Source organism: Rhinatrema bivittatum, chromosome 1, assembly GCF_901001135.1.
Source record: "Rhinatrema bivittatum chromosome 1, aRhiBiv1.1, whole genome shotgun sequence".
NCBI classification, from domain to species: Eukaryota; Metazoa; Chordata; class Amphibia; order Gymnophiona; family Rhinatrematidae; genus Rhinatrema; species Rhinatrema bivittatum.
Genome location: NC_042615.1, coordinates 593,781,385 through 593,800,292, shown reverse-complemented (window position 1 = coordinate 593,800,292; position 18,908 = coordinate 593,781,385). Strand labels below are relative to the sequence as shown.

General features: G+C 45.6%; 1 protein-coding gene across 4 annotated transcripts in view; it reads left to right on the top strand.

Annotated features, from left to right (window-relative positions):
* PRRC1 (proline rich coiled-coil 1) overlaps positions 1 to 17,545 on the top strand; it is a 93,037-nt gene extending 75,492 nt beyond the window's left edge. For all 4 annotated transcript variants that reach the window (XM_029619286.1, XM_029619263.1, XM_029619271.1 and 1 more), the window contains one exon: positions 14,323 to 17,545. In XM_029619286.1, coding sequence (XP_029475146.1) covers positions 14,323 to 14,532 — 210 coding nt within the window. In that variant the 3' untranslated portion in view covers positions 14,533 to 17,545. The remainder of the gene's footprint in view (positions 1 to 14,322) is intronic.
* Positions 17,546 to 18,908: the final 1,363 nt, after the last annotated feature.

Here is an 18,908-nt window from a genome sequence, read left to right as displayed (position 1 = left end):
CCTTCGACCTAGCAACCGCCCCCAGAACATTCTCCAAAATTATGGTGGTCATGGCGGCAACACTAAGGAAGAAAGGGATCTTAGTACATCCTTACCTGGACGACTGACTGATCAGGGCAAAGTCTTCGGAAGAGAGCCGACGGATGATCAACAGAGTCAAGAAAATACTGCAGGAGCTCGGTTGGGTCATGAGTACGGTCAAGAGCAGTGTGCAGCCCTCTCAGTCTCTAGAGTACCTGGGGGCCGTTTCGACACCAAATAGAACAAAGTCTTCCTCCCTTCCCCGAGGAGAAGGAAGCTGATGGAACAATTACGACGATTGATGACCAATGCATGCCCCAAGGTATGGGACTATCTTCAAGTCCTCTGCCTCATGGCATCAACCCTGGAGGTCGTTGCATGGGCAAGGACCCACATGCAATCACTTCAGTGCTCCTTACTGTCACGCTGGAACCAACTGTCCCAGGACTACTCAATTCGCCTCCAACTACCAGCAGAGGTACGTTCTCAGCTTCAATGGTGGCTACAGGAAGACCACCTAAGCAGAGGAGTAAGCCTATCCCCTCCGAACTGGATCGTGCTCACCACGGATGCAAGCCTGCGAGGGTGGGGAGCCCACTGTCAGGAACTGACGGCCCAGGGACAATGGAGCAAGGAAGAGGTGGGATGGAACCTAAACCGCCTGGAAGCTCAAGCAGTCAGACTAGTGTGCCTGCGATTCAGCCACAGACTCCGAGGCAAAGCGATTCGAGTAATGTCGGACAACACTACAGCGGTTGCCTACATCAATCGCCAGGGAGGAACCAGAAGCCAGCAGCTGTCTCTGGAGATAGATCCTCTCATGGCATGGGCAGAGATAAGCCTACAAGGGATCTCGGCCTCCCACATCACAAGAAAAGACAATGTCTCAGCAGACTTCCTCAGCAGAGAGAGCCTGGACCCGGGGCAATGGACGCTGTCGGCCACAGCCTTCCAATTGCTGGGGCCTCCCAGCCATGGACCTACTGGCCACCTCTCTGTGCCCAAGTCCCCAGGTTCTACAGCCGCAGACTAGAGCCACACTCCCAAGGGATCGACGCTGTTGTCCAGAGTTGGCCAGAGGAAGACTTTTACTGTATGCCTTCCCCCCCATGGCCACTACTGGGCAAAGTCATCTGCAAGATAGAACACCACAAGGGACTAGTTCTACTAGTGGCCATGGATTGGCCAAGACGCCCATGGTACGCAGACATGCAAAGAATCCTTGCGGGGAGCCCTGTGTGCCTACCTCCACATAGGGACCTTCTCCAGCAGGGCCCGATTCTTCACGAAGATCCATCTCGATTCTCTCTTACGGTCTGGCCCTTGAGAGGACTCGCCTGAAGAAGTGCGGTTACTCGAAGGCTGTGATTGACACCCTGCTTCCGCGCGCGCAAGTTCTCAACATTTCTGGCATACATACGGATCTGGAGAATATTCGAAGCCTGGCTCCTCCCGGACAAGTTGAGCCGTGGCGTAGATCTCAATATCCCGGTCTGGACGATCGTCACCAATGATGCCAGCCTTTTCGGCTGGGGAGTGGTGTGTCAGAGCCAGTCCGTAGAAGGTCATTGGTCGTCGGGGAAGCCTCCTAGTCTATCAGTCGTCTAGAGACGAGAGTGGTGTGTTTGGCACTGCTGGCATTTCTACCCTTGGTAAGGGGAAAGCCGGAAGGAGTCTTGTCAGTGCGACAACAGTGGCTTAAGTCAATCAACAAGAAGGAACCAAGAGTGAGCTTTAGTGTAGGAGGCTTGTCTTTTGGTCGCCTGGGCAAAGCAAAATCTGGAACGCCTGGCAGCATCACACATAGCGGGCTTGGACAACATGCAAGCAGATTTTTTGAGCTGGCAGCAGCTAGACTCCAGGGAGTGGGAGCTGTTAGAAGAAGTGATGCATCTAGTCACTCGCAGGTGAGGCTTACCATGTGTGGACTTGATGGCAACCTTCGAAATGCCAAGGCCCCACGATTCTTCAGTCGTTGAAGAGAAACAGGGGCGGGAAGGGGTAGATGCTTTGGTTCTGCCCTGGCCAACGGACCTACTGTATGTTTTTCCTCCTTTGACATTAGAAGGCAAGATCTTGCAGCACATAGAGGTTCATCCGGGCAAAGTGATTCTGATAGCTCCAGAGTAGCTGAGGTGTCCATGGTTTGCGGACCTAGTCAGCATTGCCGTGAACGGGCCATTATGGCTTGCTCATCTACTGAATCTTCTGCATCAAGGCCCCATTTGGATCAGGCAGATCGATTTTGTCTAGCAACTCGCTTTTGAAAGGCAAAGGTTATTCTGCGTGGTCGTCACTACCGTCTTGCAATCTAGGAAGACCTCCGCTTCTCTCACCTGTGCGAGAGTCTGGAGGGTTTTTGAGACCTGATGTTCCAGTCAGTGAGTGGATTCTAGGCGAGCTGCAGTGGGGCATCTTTTGGCCTTTCTCCAAGACGGTTTAGTCAAAGGGTTATCCTTTAATTCTCTCAGAGTTCAGGCGCAATTTTTAGTCTGGAAGAGGCCGCTGATGCCGGCAACACAGCTGCTGGGGTATTGAGACCATGCTCCTTGCAGACACCGGTGCGTCAATGCTCCTTTCAGACACCAAGGTGTGGAGCCACTCTGCTGACACCGGTGTGTCGATGCACCTTATTGGCGCGCTACCTTGACTGTGCCAATCTCGTCTAATCTCGGACCACCTGGGAAAATGGAGCGGGTTGGCTCCCAACATGGAGGGAGAGCGCCCTGACTTGATTATTCAGTTGCAGCACTGCCTCCCAGGGGCATTCCAGGTATTGGGGACATGTGGAGGCATTGGGACATTGGCGGAGCCAACCTACTTGTCTGCATATGGTGCGGGGGGTAGTGACGGTGGGGTGCAAGAACCCCGCAACATTTAGTAAAACAGGCCTCAAGACCAGACAAGTCCCACGGTTGCTGCCTATGCCTTCGAGGCCAGTCACCAAAGAGTGTTATGGCCCCTGACAGAGATGAGTCTGTTTACATTCGACAGCATAACCATTTCCTGTTTTGGTACAATCAGAATAGAAACTTCTTACTGGATCATGCACACCTTCGGGAGAGGGCGACTCCACACGGCATCCAGTTCAGGCAGGCACCACGGTGTTGTAGGAGCACCTTAGATTCTCAGGAGCCAGGTCACTACTGCCGCTCTGAACACCAACTTTAGGCAGCAGCACGCTGTGAGGGAAGGCCTGTGCCATCCAAGGAGCACTTGTCACATCTGCAGTATTACCGTAGGAGCCATTATGACCAGGACTGTGGACCAGTAATGGCAATCTTTATTTATCAGTCCGGAGACGCAACCACTTGCAACCCCCCCTTGCACACGGTTTTACAGGGATAGTGCAATGACAGCCTGGGCCCGAAGGACCCAGAGTGTGCCATCAGTGCTCTACCTGCCGAGTTCCAGCTTCCCAACGGAATTCGGGGTTCCATTCCCCATACTTCTCGTTTCGGATTGCCTCACCGGAGCCTTCAGGCTCAACTCCAGGGAAGGTTTGGGATAGCTCCCTCCAGCAATTCAGTGACTGGGGTTGCGAGCTGACTTTCAGGCCCATTCTCCCGCAGCCTGTCTGCCGGTACTGGTGGGCAATGCTCCCGATCCAGATCAGGGAACATCAATTCTACCCAGAGGTCCTTCATCAGGTAGCCCAGCGGTGGTAGCAGCCCACTTTAAGGACTGGGAGGTATAGGGATTTCCTTGCCAAACAGCCAACTGCTGGGGGCCCTGGTCCCTTTCACCCTGCACCACAGCCCATGGGCCACCATCAATGCAGGGAAAAGAGGGACTCACTCATTAACTATAGGACGACCTGCAAGGGACGCTATCTATAGTAAGGCCTGTACCCTTGGTAGAAAAGGACCCCAGTGAAGGTTGCACCGGGTGTGCCTGATCAGTCCGACCACACACACCTCCTTCGAGCAAGAGGATGCCCACATGAAGGAGTGGCACCCCAAGACCGACATTCGGACTGGGAGAACACCCAGCGTGTAAACTTTCTGGAGCTGCAAACAGCAAGGTCGCATGGCGCACAACCCACAACTCCCTCCATGTGAAGGTAATCATTATCCACTCGACAACCGAGGCGAAGAAGGGAAGCCCGGTTCCTAGGCCTGCCAAGAAGCCACATGCAGCTTGAAGGGGGCAGAGAAGAATTCAGCCAAGATGCGGTGGACAACCTTTCCAAACCTGGGGTCACTTTCATAGATCTTTACCATCAACAGCAATAGGAAGGCCCCCGGATTCTACTCCAGAGACCCAGCGACCAATGCAGATGGAGAACACCTTCTTCAATCCGCGGGGAGACTGCTGTACGTCCTTCCTCATCCCACTCCTATCAAGTACCATTCAGAGGTACATCATGGAGAGAGAAGAATTTCATACTCATAGCTCCAGTGTGCCAGCAACCCTAATACTCCGTCGGACCCACCTACCCATCGAGCAGCTAGCGCCCTCAGGTATGCAAGGGACCCACCGTAGCAAGGAGGAGGGTCCTTTTTTTTTTTTTCTCTACCTCATACATAACCCCCTATATTCATAGGTGTGGAGGGTGAAAGGGTAGTATTGACGTATCTTCACTTGCTGTTGCAGATCCGGGGGTGTTCATCTTCAAGATGGTCCACTAGGAAGAACTACTAGGTTGAAGGGATCAGACATTCACAGCAGTGCATGGCAGCCCCCCTTCCCTCCCTCCCAGGAATGCCTGTCGAAATACTTCACTCGCTCAGGATTGACAATGGCATCTATCGGAGTTCATTTCAGTGCCGTCGCACATACCGCTATCCCCTTATGAAGTCCCGGTGTTAAGTCATCCGGGGGTCTCTGGGTTCATGGGGGCATCTCGAGGCTGCACCCACCCGTCAGGAACCTCAGTCCAGTAAGACCTACACCTAGTCCTAGAGCAACTAATGCTCCCACCTTGGGTCTTTGGACAGTGGTCGAATGAGAGACCTCCTGGAAAGTTCTCCTCCTGGTCACCCTCTCCTTCAGTTGGCGAGTCGGATACTGCAAGCGTAGGTCCACTATCCATCACACCAAGAGTCTCACCATTCGAAGGTGATACCAAGAGCATATCCTCCTTCCTCCCTGGGGTTGTCTCGGCGTCTCAGCTCACATGGACGATCACCATACCGATCTCCTTTCCAAGATGACTTCATGCGTCAGACTGCAGACATACCCACCTTGTTGCAAGCAGTGCACACATTTTGATGGCCAGAACTTGCCATCTCTGCGGTTCTTTAGCCTGGATGCCAAGGCTTCCGGTCTCCAAAAGGTTCTCGCTTCGGATCGCTCAATGTATTCTGTTCTGCTCCGACAAAGTTCAGAAGCTATCAGGTCATAGTGAGGACGACGTCCATCGTCTACCCTAGACACATACAAGGCCGCCATGAGGCCGTCACGGCATACCTGCACGTCAAACCACGATCTCGACCAGCAGGCGGTTACGAATCCGGATGGGGGCTGATCCATTTCCCTGTCACAATCACGTGAAGAGATTGTCCGCAGCCATGTGCCAGATTGAGCGCAACTCCTTGAAACCGGTAGGGATGGTGCACCACTTCCAGACGTCCCTAGGCGGAGTTCAACCTTCCAGTTAGGGACACCCCAGAAATCATGGTTAATTCAGACTGCTTATCTGTGGAAAAAAGCAAGTGTGCTTACCGTAAAAAGTGTTTTCTGTTGGTAGCAGGATGAATTAGCCATGTTATCCCCCCTGCCTCCCCAGACATTCTCCATTTCAGTTCCACCTAAAGCTTGGATAACAAACTGAGGCAGGCTGGGAGTCACATGGTTATATAGTGCCCATTATGCACACAGGGTAAAGCTCTGTGTGCTTTGAGGAGCTCCGCCACCTAGAGGAAGATCCCAGAAATCATGGCTAATTCATCCTGCTGTCCACGGAAAACACCGTTTACGGTAAGCAAACTTACGTTTTCCCTCTGCTGGGAATCCAAAAAGATTCTTAAATGCACAGGATACAAAATACATATTTCAAATCATTAATCATTAATCATTTCGTTCTCTGTACACTGACGTGATATCTCTGATGAGCGGCGGTATATAAAAACCAATAAATAAATAAATAAATTAAAGATCGCAGTGCATTTGCATGGATAATGTGTAACACATGTAGCTCTTAAAGATAAAGCCATAACTTCTGAGTAGACAGGATAAAACTGGAAATATCCATAACTTTTGTCCTTTAAAAAGAGCTTGACAATTACAAAAATACAGAGAGGACTTCACCTATGCTGGATTTATTTAGAGAATGGCGGATGTCATTCCATTTATGTTACAAAAGGAGGAAGACTCCCGAACAAAGGTGCTGGACATTCTCCAATCTGTAAAGCACCTCCTAAGGATATTATAACGGTTCCAGGCCATGAGATCCATCAGGAAGTGCAGATGAGGATGTGGGAGAGTTATCTTTCTGTGGCTCCAGTGAGCAAGAAGGCAGACACAATATATCATATTCAGAATGCACCAGGATTTGAGAAGCATCAGCTGGCACTCCAATCAATAGTGATTGAATCCACTCTCAAGAACGCCAAGAGTTACAGGACCCATTCCGTGGGGAAGGATTCTCATACCCTGGACTCAGTTTTTCTGGGAGCCATGCTCAGTGCCTGCATAGCATTCTATCAGCTCTTCATAAACCAGTGTGTTCAGAACATTCAGAAGAAAGTGAAAAAAGTGGCAGAGCAGTTTCCTGTAATGCAGTGCAATGACTTTGAAACGCTGGTGAACAAGGGCATGGAGTGTGGAAAATGCACAGTGCAATTGACTTTTGATGTTTGAGATGGCATCAAGAATCTCTGCAATGGGTATTGGTGTCTGCAAACTTACCTGACTTCAGACCTTAGACCTTCAACCAGATATCCCGGAAAGACTCGCAGACATGCCTTGCAATGGATAGAATCTCTTTGGAAATAAAATCAAGCAAGTGGTGGCTCAAATTAAAGATCACTATGCTATGCATCAGAACCCACTCCACTGCCACTCTACACCCAGCCTTCTCAATTAGGAGATACTTGAATGGAGCCCCGAGAAGACAATTTCCATCATCCTGCTGCCCTCTGAGTACAAGTAAGCAACTCATTCCCTTACCACAAACGTAGATGCTTCTCCAGAACTGTACGCAGGTGATGTTTTTTTTCTCTTCTTACAGCAAGGTGTTCCATTTATATGGCTCTGCTGAACAGATGCGCTTCACTGCCGCATTTGCATGTGTGTGTCAGCATTAGAGGAGCCCTCTTCAATCATGTTCTTGATCTGTCAGGCTGCGTGCACAGGCAGGTTTTTGTTTACCCTCCTCCAGTGCCGGGTCACTTTTTGTGTCTTTGAGTGCTATTTAACTGTTTCTGTTCTGTAACAAGCCAGCAGAGGGTGCTATTCCCTTACTTTACTTCAGAAGCACATGCAGTCACATTATCTCTTTCCCCATTTTCCATGCCCAAGGTACACTGCTTGTATTCAGTTTTCTATTGACCTTTTGTATAGTAAACCACCTCTTTAATCTATTTTTGCACTGTTTTTTAAAAATGTAGTGTTGTAGAGAGGTTTCAAAGAACCCCCATGTGACGCTCTAGCCTCAGACTAATGCTCTTCTATTGAAAACAAAAACTCTTGTTAGTGCCATTTTGTGTTGCCTGCATGTTACTGTTTGAAATCTTGGGATTTTTTTACATTTCTTTACTGCATACCAAAAAATGTGATCCAAAGGTCAGGCTTTGTTCTTACTAATTGCATCTTTGAAAGTATAAGTAAATGTGGATATTGGTGAGCTAGTCATATAGTGAATCTGTGTTTTCAGAAGGCATGTGAGAAATTCCTCATGAGAGATGACTCAGAAAATGAAAAAGCCTTTCAAGTGGAAGCAGTTATCCTATTGTTAAAGGAAAGGAAACAGAGGGTAGGAGCGCATGGTCAGTTTTCCAAATGGACAGAGGTCATTAGTGGAGTGCATCTGTATTGGGACTATTGTTTAACTCATTTGTTTAATAATCTTGAAAAGGGAGGAGTAAGTAAGGTGGTCAAATCTGCAGAATTGTTCAAAGTAATTAAAACTGCAGGGGTTGCAGGAAAATTGGAGAAACTGGGCCGCTATGAAATACAATGTGGACAAGTGCAAAGTGGTGCACATGGGGAAGAATAATCCTGTGTACATAATGCTTGGTTTCCCCATTAGGAGTTACCACCGAGGAAAAGGATTTGGGAATCATGTTGGACAATACTTTGGAATCCTTAGCTCCATGTTTAGCAGTAGCTAACAAAGCAAATAGAATGTTGAGAATTATTCAGAAAGGAATGGAGAACAAACCACATCTTGAGGATTGTGTGCAATTCTGATTGCTCCATCTCAAAAAAGGATATAATAGAGCCAGAAAAGGTACAGAGGACAGCATCAAAAATGCTAAAGCGTATGGAACGGCTCCCTTATGAAGAAATGTTTACCATATTAGTGCTCTTCGGCTTGGAGAATAGATGACTGAGAGGAGGAGATGACCGATGTTTATAAAATCATGAGTGGGGTGGAACAGATAAATAGGGAATGGCTGTAATCTCCAGGTTTCCTGGTGTCGGTCACGAATACAGCTCTTGGTTCCCAGAAAGACACGGCTACCTCTCCTGTCTCTCAGCACTTCAGGAAGAACTGAACAGAAAGATTAAGCAGGTCTTGGACAAGACACAGCAAAGTCTCAGTGCTCCAGCATTGAGGGCATTGGGACAAACACGGACTGAAGATGAACAGCTGTGAGTCTCTCCAGCTGCCTGGATGTCTCTATAGTGCCAGTGTCTGTTTCTGGAAGGAATCAATCTCCATAATGCCTACTTTGATGGTAATTTCCAATCTATCGGGGGAGAACTTCCCCAAGATAAGAACATAAGAACATGCCATACTGGGTCAGACCCAAGGGTCCATCAAGCCCAGCATCCAGTTTCCAACAGTGGCCAATCCAGGCCATAAGAACCTGGCAAGTACCCAAAAACTAAGTCTATTGCACGTTACCGTTGCTAGTAATAGCAGTGGCTATTTTCTAAGTCAACTTAATAGCAGGTAATGGACTTCTGCTCCAAGAACTTATCCAATCCTTTTTTAAACACAGCTACACTAACTGCACTAACCACATCCTCTGGCAACAAATTCCAGAGTTTAATTGTGCATTGAGTGAAAAAGAACTTTCTCCGATTAGTTTTAAATGTGCCCCATGCTAACTTCATGGAGTGCCCCTAGTCTTTCTATTATCTGAAAGAGTAAATAACAGATTCACATCTACCTTTTCTAGACCTCTCATGATTTTAAACACCTCTATCATATTCCCCCTCAGCCCTCTCTTCTCCAAGCTGAAAACTCCTAACCTCTTTAGTCTTTCCTCATAGGGGAGCTGTTCCATTCCCCTTATCATTTTGGTAGCCCTTCTCTGTACCTTCTCCATCGCAACTATATCTTTTTTGAGATGCGGCGACCAGAATTGTAAATAGTATTCAAGGTATGGTCTCACCATGGAGCGATACAGAGGCATTATGACATTTTCCGTTTTATTCATCATTCCTTTTCTAATAATTCCTAACATTCTGTTTGCTTTTTTGACTGCTGCATCACACTGAACTGACGATTTCAATGTGTTATCCACTATGACGCCTAGATCTCTTTCTTGGGTGGTAGCACCTAATATGGAACCTAACATTGTGTAACTATGGCATGGGTTATTTTTCCTTATATGCATCACCTTGCACTTATCCACATTAAATTTCATCTGCCATTTGGATGCCCAATTTTCCAGTCTCACAAGGTCTTCCTGCAATTTATCACAATCTGCTTGTGATTTAACTACTCTGAACAAGATGTCCAAGTTCCTCTGGTTGCAGGCCCAAGCAGACAAGTGTACACTTCTCTGAGGCCTTGTCAGCCAGACGGGTATCATCAGGGTCTTCACCACTGGCCTACCAGTCGGGGTCTGACTCGGAATTATCGTGGGGGTATGACTATAGATCCAGTGATGCATCTGATGAAAAGGGATCGCTGGTTCTTTCTGCTGACACTTCTCCCCAGAGAGAAGGAAGTCGTCTCCTGAGGACATCTCTTTCACTGGTTTTATTAGATGATTGGTGGAGATCATTCCCTTTAGTTTGCTAACAGAGGATTAAACCAGAAATAAGCTGCTGGACATCTTCCAGTTTCTGGAGCCCCCTATGGAAGTTGTGGCACACTCTGTGCACAAAATTCTTCAGGAGGTGCAGATGAAGATGTGGGAAATCCCCCTCTCTGTGGCTCCTGTGGACAAGAAGGCAGATGCGATTTATCTCATCAAGGAGGGTCCTGGATTTAAAAAGAGGCCGCTAACACACCAGTCTGTGGTGGTCAGATCTGTTCTCAAGAGGGCCAAGAGGACTAGGACACATTTGGTGCTCCTGGGAAGGAAGGTGTTTCAAGGGGCTATGCTGAATGCCCACATAGCCTCCTACCAGTTCTTCATGGGCCACTACATACGGACATATTGAAGCAGATGCAGGGGTTGAATAAGCAACTTAAAAGCAGGAAAAGGAAACTAGTGGAAAAAACTAGGCTTGCTCGACCTTTGTTTTTGAAATGGCATAGAGTGTCTCTGCCATTAGGATTAGTGCCCAAAGCCCCCCCCCCCCTCGGGCTCCGGGCCTTGGATCTCCAACCTCAAGACCAGGAAAGACTCTCACATGTGGCTTGCACTGGAGAGAGAATCTCTTTGGAAATAGGGTTAAGGAAGAAGTAGAGTGTATATATGTAAACACTGCAATGCTGTATCAGCTCTCCATATTCATTCTGGACATACCCTCCTCTTCTAGAAAGTATCCAAGAACAGGTCAGTGCTTGGAACAAGCATTTGACGGGATTGCATGGAGCATAGCCTGCATTTCCATACCCATGCTGGAGGACTTTCTCGTCAAAGGCAAGATGAGGTTTACGAAATTCGTTGACCTAGTATAACATCAGACGTGTGGCTCTTAAGAGAAGAGTACAAATTACATTTATTGGGTCTTCTGCCAAAGAGCTTTCTGGACCCCAGTTGGAGATCACTTGCCACATCAGAAAAAAAGGAACTCTCTCCTTCTTAGAGGCCAATGTGGACAAGCCCAAGAATAAGGGTAGAGGTTCTCTACTCCAAGAATTTCCTGATTCCAAAGAAAACAGGAGGACTCTTTTCCTAGATCTAAGGGCCGAACAAGTTTCTGAAAAAGGAAAAATTCAAGATGTTTTCTGTTGATAAACAGGCTGAATTAGCCATTACATGTGGGGGTGATGTTATCCAGCAGGATCAAATGGACTCATCTCTCCCAGCTAGTAGAGCTTTGAGCTCTATTGAGCATGTGTGGAAGTTGACTTATGAGTCACTTTTTGTTCGAGTGTGGCATGGGCATGTTCTCCAGTCTCTCCTCAATTTCTTTTGTTTCCTTCAAGTTTTTGTAGTTCAATTTTTTTTTTCCTTTTTCCTTTTTTCAGTTCCTCACTGCTTTTACAGCCGCACAAACATACTTTTCAGTGATGATACAAAAAGAAAGTGGTTCCTCACTGTCTGTCAAGAAGAACCCACAGTGACTTGTTTCAAAACCTATATTTGTAGAAAAGTGGTGTCCTTCATGAAACTATGCTGATGCCTCGGACTGAACAGGGCTTACGAAATGGAGGGACCTCCTTCTGCAGTGCAGCATCGTCTACCTCACCAGGAAAAGTTGAGCAGAAGTTCCTCAAAAACTCCCCTGCCTATGCACCAGGTCAAAACTTCAGAGTTGAGTAGTACAGACTGCTCTGCGTCAATGAAGTGAATATGACGTATTGTCGCAAGATGCACATTGACGCATATGTTTCAACTTGCTGTTTCTGCATAATCCATGTATCATCACCTACATACCAAATGCTTCTGCATCATTGATTCATCTGCACTTTAGATACACGTGGATCCATAATGCACTTGAAGGCATAGATCCATCTATGGAATCTATACCTCTGCACCGGTGAGGTGTGTGCAGCTTTGCTGCTCTCAATGCTTCTGCATCATTGATACCAGTGCTAGCTTTGATGTAGATGTATGCTTGATGCAGCTGCGCCATATGTACATTTACATTGTTGGCACACTCGATGCTCCTGCTTCATCAATGCTTTCTGCAGCGGGGCTCCCAGTTCGAAAATGCCTCTCTGCATCAGAGAATGTCTGATCTCCTAAAGTAAATAGTCCAGATGGGATCTCCTCCATAGAGCCTCAAGAGGATCTTTTCAAGAAATGAGCATAGGGCTGTCCCAATAGAAGGGAACCCTACTCCGGGGTGGGGAATCTTGTTTCAGTGATAGAGCTCTGTATGTGCATACATATCTGCTTGACGCTCTACGTCTGGGGTGTCATTGTGTGAGGGATCAGAGGCACTACAAAATGACAGGTTGTTTCCATGGGAGCCTCCTTTTTAATTCCCCGGACATCAGCAGATCCTCTTATTTGCCATCTTTTTCGGGACCATGGTCCCCTAATCTTAAATTCTAAAGAGACCCATTTAGTTACTGAGGAAGAGCTGTCATCCCTGTTAATAGACTTCTACCAGAATTCTGGATGAATATGTTTTCAAAATGGCAGTGACCTTGTTGCTACAGTAGTTTACTGACCACCTTAGGCTGTCGTAGTATGGCAGACAACATAGTGTTTGTTTGTTTTTTTTGTTTACCACTTTCTTCAAAAGGTGTTGGGGGACAAAGTCCTCCAGAACCCTCTGTGGAATGCTTGTATAGCAACTCATCAGATTCATACAATCCAGTGTTCACATGGCAACAGGAAGCCCATAGACAGTACACACAGCTTTTTATTTCTTTTGTCACCAATTAACTGGATTGTTGCAAAACATATATCTAATTGGCTAGCAGATTGCATCTCCTATTTTGCCTAGGCGGGATTGAATCTGGTAGGCCATGTCAAGGCTGACGCTGTCCAAATCATGGCAACATTAATGGCTCATCTGTGATCAGTCCCCCATGGAAGAGATCTGTAAGGCTGCGATGTGGAGTTCTCACTACAGTTTGGGCAGGGACTCCCAACATGTCAGTAGGTTTGGCCAACCTGTCCTGTGGAATTTGTTTGAAGTGTAGAACCTGACCCCTTTCCCTAATAGGGCCCATTGGTTTTTGTTCCAGTCTAGCCCTCATCAACAAGTTATAAAATGGAAAAAGGCTTGTTGCCAACAAAAATATTTTTTGTGCCTGTTGGCAGCTGTTTCTTCCTTTTTTTTTTTTTTTCATTCAGGGTATTTGGTAGCTAGGGATTCCAAACTTGTGAGTACTGCCATCCTGCTTGTCCTTGGAGAAAGCAGAGTTGCTTCTTTATATAACAGGTGTTCTCTGAGGACAGCAGGATATCAGTCTTAATGAAACGCACCTGACTCCCCTTGGAGATGGCTTCTTATTATGTTAAGGAAGTGTAGTAGAGGAGCTTGCTAGGCATGCTCAGTTGAGGCACAGTCAAGTTCTAGAAACTTTGACATAAAAGTTCCGAGCTGAGCTCCTTTAGATGATCACCCCTGTGTGAGGACTGACATCCTCCTGTCCTCAGAAAACACTTGTTATAGGTAAGCAACTCTGTTTTCTCTCCGAGAATAAGCTGTTAGTGAGCAGATGGCTCTACTGCAGTGCTGTGCTCTTTATAGTGTAGGAGAGCTGTGCTTGACTTTCCAGCCTGGCTTCTGCTCCTGCACAGACTGGGATTAGAGCAGCTGATTGGATTAAGATGCCCTTGGGCTGGGCTCTGGAGAGACCCCACCATCTGTGCCTATTAGCCTGTTGCTGCAACGGCTGCCAGGGAGGACCTTTAAAAATGGAGTGGGTTGAAGGGAATCTGGGGTAGCAGCCAATGAAGCCCTAGAAGAGGTTGTGTCTGAGTGAATGGGAAGCTTAAATGAGCAGGAATTGGCTGCTGGGTCTCCAAAAATACAATGTAACATGTTCCTGGAATGGAGTTTTTAAAAATAAATTTGTAGGAGAGAGATCTAAAATGGCTACTAGTCTTTTCCTTTTAATAGTAAAATCTTGGTTGCAACAAATGGGAAATCTTTTTTCCCAAAAAGGTCCAGCTCTAACCTGCCTGATTTGAAAAAATATGTTGCATACTCCGTTATTGGTAAGAGGGCCATTGAAAGTGACTTAAGAGCTAGATCTTCCTATGACTCATATGGTAGATGCTGTGTTAGGTTAAATGACTGTCTAGAGTTTTTTCAGTTTTATGTGGTGTGATGTGGGCCTTGCTTGTATAAAAAGTAACCATCCCTTTTATTATTTCCCAGGCTCATAACCTCACCCCTCAGGACTACAACTTGCGCTGGTCTGGTCTCTTAGTGACGGTGGGAGAGGTGCTGGAGAGGAATCTGCCGCATGTGAGCAGGACTGACTGGCACATAGCTTTCACTGGCATGTCCCGCCGGCAGATGATCTATAGTACAACCAAGGCTCTGGCGGGCATGTACAAACAGCGGCTACCAACCAGAGCAGTATGAAAGCTGACCCACTAATGCCCTGAGCAGGACTATTCTTAGCTTTCTGTCAGAGAACTATGTCTTCAGCTCATTTGTAATTGCCGGTGGCTAGAGCAAAGATTTGTAATTTACCTGTAAACTGTAACTTTGTCCAGAAAGAGAATGTTAGTCATCAGGCCAACCGTGGCAGTGCACACCTTTTTTTTTTTTTTTAATAGATGGACTGTGCCTATCTGCATTTTACATAATATTTATGCAAGTCAGATTTGTTGACAAACTGAGAACTGTAAGAAAATGTGGCATTATCATATCATGGGCATAATCTTCCTTTGCTGAGACCTTTTGTTTTTGTTTTGTAACTTACAACTATTAACCCTAATCCTGTTTTGTTTTTTACTTTTATATTGAAAAAAGAGTATGCATTGGATAGATTCGTTATAGCATCAATAACTCTTTGATTTGTATGGTAGTTGGCACTTCCACCTAGGGGATGAGAAGGGGAAGCACCCTTCTAGGTGAGCATTGTCTCTGGACTAATGAGTTTGTTATGTGTGTGTCTAGCTGAGCAATTCACCTGCCATATGCACTATTTCTGGCACACACAAAGTGGAGATCAGTAGTGCTGTGCACTTTTGGAGGGAAAAGGTCATTTATGTTTATCTGGCCTGGACCTTTACTGTCCTACGACTAGATCTAAACTGCCTAGTAGGGGAAGTACAGACCCATTGTATGTATGATATGAATATATATATTTAAATTTTCTTTAAATTTGGCATTTTTTCCTCTTAAAGTATGTAGCAGAACGTGCTGCATACATACAAAGAAACACTGTTTCACCTGAACAGACAAAACAAAAACCCCCAAGATTTAAGGAGAAACACCAACTCGCATACCGTGTCCAAGATTTGTCCTAGAACTCGTATTGCCAAAAACTACCTTCTGAACAATCCAAGATGCTCTGATGCATATAGCTCAAGTAAGCCTTCATAGGAATTTAATGATGTTTTCTATAAAATTGGTCATCCCTAGTCTTTGTGCACAAATGTCTGGGTTTCAGCATATTCATGAGATGTATTATTATATCATGTCTGACATAAAGAGAACATATGAAATTCAAGGTAGGTTATTATCCATCCACTTGAAAGTGCCTTAAAATGTGTTAGGCCCAAGCAGGTTGTGAGCTGCCTTACCTATAAGAAGCCCCTTCTCATGCTTCACCACTCATTCTATGTAATTGAGCAATCCATGCTGTCACCATGTCCTCCCTGTTCCATGATATAGATCATGCTATTAGGATTTTATAATTCTTTATATGCTGATAGCACTGTATATGATAAATGTAGATATTTTGAGGATCCAATGAAAGGTTAGCACAAGCTAAACTGGTGCAACAGCTAAAAGAGGTCCCTGGGCCAAAGCACGCATATTCCCAAGTGAAAAAGAAACGTACAAAAGAGAGATGAGCTTGAGGACAATTTGTAGGAAATAGTGTTCCCCGAGATTAGACAAGATGGAGTTTTTTGTGGGGATTAATGGAATGCTCCTTTACTGAAGATTTTCTCTGGGTGGGCATTTCCAGTAGTGATGGTTAGAGGGGACTTGGTGCTCATGACATTTTGCTGCTTCTTCTACCAGCATCACCTAAGAGCTTCCAGGATATGCTCTTCAATGTGTACTACCACAAAGCCCACTTATTGGCCCTTCTGACCATATACTACGTTTAAAGCCAGAACAAAGATATGTGGGTTAAATCTCTAGGAGGATTCATCTTAGTGCCCAGAAGCAGGAGCAGTAACATGAGGCCAGCCACTCTCTTCAGCATAATAGAGAGTGAATGGATGTCGGTGTTCCTGGTTGTAGCTTGGATGGGCCTAAGGAGAAAAATCTTCAAACCAGTTTACTTTATTCTGTATTTTGTTTTGTTGTAATGCAAACTAGCATTCAGCCAGGAAGGCACGTGTACCTGATTGGGTCCTAGGCTGGCCCTCATAGCATGAAAGTTGTTTCAAAGATAAGAACTAATTGATTTATTACATATAGCTGTTCTGAAAACCAAACTAGTTTGTAGTCCTTAAGGACCCAAATTGATCATTTCTGATTTGATTGAAAAAGATAGGGGGCACTGATGGTTAGAGTTTTGATATTTTGTCAGCAAGTCACCTTGAAGATTAGCACTGCAAGCTTATCCTTTTTAAAGGTGCTGCATTACTGCTATCTTAAAATTGTAGAAAACCAAAGCATTAAGATTTTCTTTCCAGTTTGATTTTTGCTTTAATACTGGCAAGAATTAAATATTAAAACATTTAAATTTTGTTTCTAGTAATGAGCAAGTACCCTAAACAAAGGTGGTACTGTGCATTTGTTCTTGCTATACCATTCACAGTTCTGTTCTGTTACGCTTGCTTAATTGTTCATTTGTAATCACCAGTGAAATGACTTGTGGCCCTCTACAATTAGGTATGAACTAGTTTGCATGAGATTGTGGATGCTAAAATGGTCCATGTCAGGTTTTCTGTGGAAAAGGGCACCCCACCACTACCAAAGCTGCCAGGAAGCATCCAAGAGAAAAGAAGCTTGTCATATTTTGGGACCTTTGTTTTTCTTTTTATTTTTTTTCTTTTTCCTGGGAATTTCAATGTTATATCAAAAATAAAACAATGAAAAAATGACTTTTCCACTAATTTTTCTCCAAATAGAAGAATTTTTTTCCATTGATATTTTTTGTTAGAAAATAAAAATTCTCAGGAAAAATAAAAACTGAAAATGAAGGTTTCTAGTCTTGATATAATTACTAAGATTAGCACACTGTTCACTCTCTCTTTGCCTTATATGCTAGTTTAGCATTTTGTGCTGCTCTGGCTTTATCTTTTCTAGTGCTTCCAAAGTGACTTTATTTGTAATTTTCTTTTTTTACATATATTCTTCAGCCAACTTAATATATTTGTACCTGGGAGAGCACATCATCTCTTCCTAATATATTTTGCCATTATTGGCTAGCAATGTAAATCAGAAGAAATAAATGTTTTTACAAATACTTCTGTGCCCTTGTCTCTCCCTTTGTTTGCTTTTATTGAACTCTAGAAAGTGATGCTCTGCTTTAAGCCAAACAAGTGATGACCTGAAATATTTTCCTCTATTGCTTATCAGTCAATAGAAGTATTAAAACAGTATGTAATGACAGATACCTCAGAACATGATGGTGGTATGTACCAGTTTCATTAAGGTGAACTGTTGTAATAATTGGAAAGATACATTCTCTAAGACAAACAGGATGTTAAGTCCTCATCAGTTGTTATTTGATGGAGCCAAGTTCAGAAATTTTACATACAAGTTTCTAGAAGCTTTTTAACATGCTCGGCTGAGTATGTTCAGCCTAGTTCCATTGTAAGGAGGTGCCATAGAATCAATGAGCAAAAACATCTGGGTATTGAAACTATAAAGGTTTATCATAAACTATCCCAAGTTCAATTTGAGTCTGTCATCTTATTTGGAATTTACGGGAGCTTTGCTGGATATGATACACAGCAAAGTATCTTCACATTGATATCAACAGTAGAAGGGAGAAAAATGAGTCTGACATCAGCTTCTGTCGTGGTGAGGTTCTTGGCCTCATGGCATCAATGAACACATCACTTCCCTGGCATGTCTTCATATGAAATGAACCCAGTGGTCCTTAAGATCACGGTGAACTCAAGAAAATCCCCAAGAATATATTCTCATCACTCAGTGACTTGGGGTTCCCTATCCTGGTGGCTGATTCTATCAAATCTGGCTGAAGGAACATCCTTCCAAATTCCTCCAGTGCAAATTGTCCTAATTTAATATACACATGTTCATTTGCTACTACTACTTTAGGGCATTTAGGGGTAGATTTTCAAAGGGGTATGCGCGTACCCCCCGAAAACCTACCCCAAACTCCCCCTGCGTGCGCCGAGCCTATTTTGCATAGGCTCGGCGGCGTGCGCAAGCCCCGGGACGCACGTAAGTCCCGGGGCTTGCATGGAGAGGCGTGGCGCGGCGTTTCGGGGGCGTGGTGCGGGTGATGCAACGTTTCGGGGGCGGCACCGCGGGGGTGGTTTCGGCCCGTGGGCGTTCCGGGGGTGTGGCCGCGCCCTCCAGAACTGCCCCCGGGTCGGGTGATGGCTCGCCAGCAGCCTGCTGGCTAACGCAGATTTGGGCAGCCTGCGCGGCTCGGCGCGCGCAGGCTGCCCAAATCGGCAGCCTTGCGCGCGCCGATCCCGGATTTTAATGGATACGCGCAGCTACGCGCATATCTATTGAAATCCCGCGTACTCTTGTTCGTGCCTGGTGCGCGAACAAAAGTACGCACTCGCACAAAATTATAAAATCTACCCCTTAGTAATTATTCCTACATAACTAACAATTTCTTCCTCAAA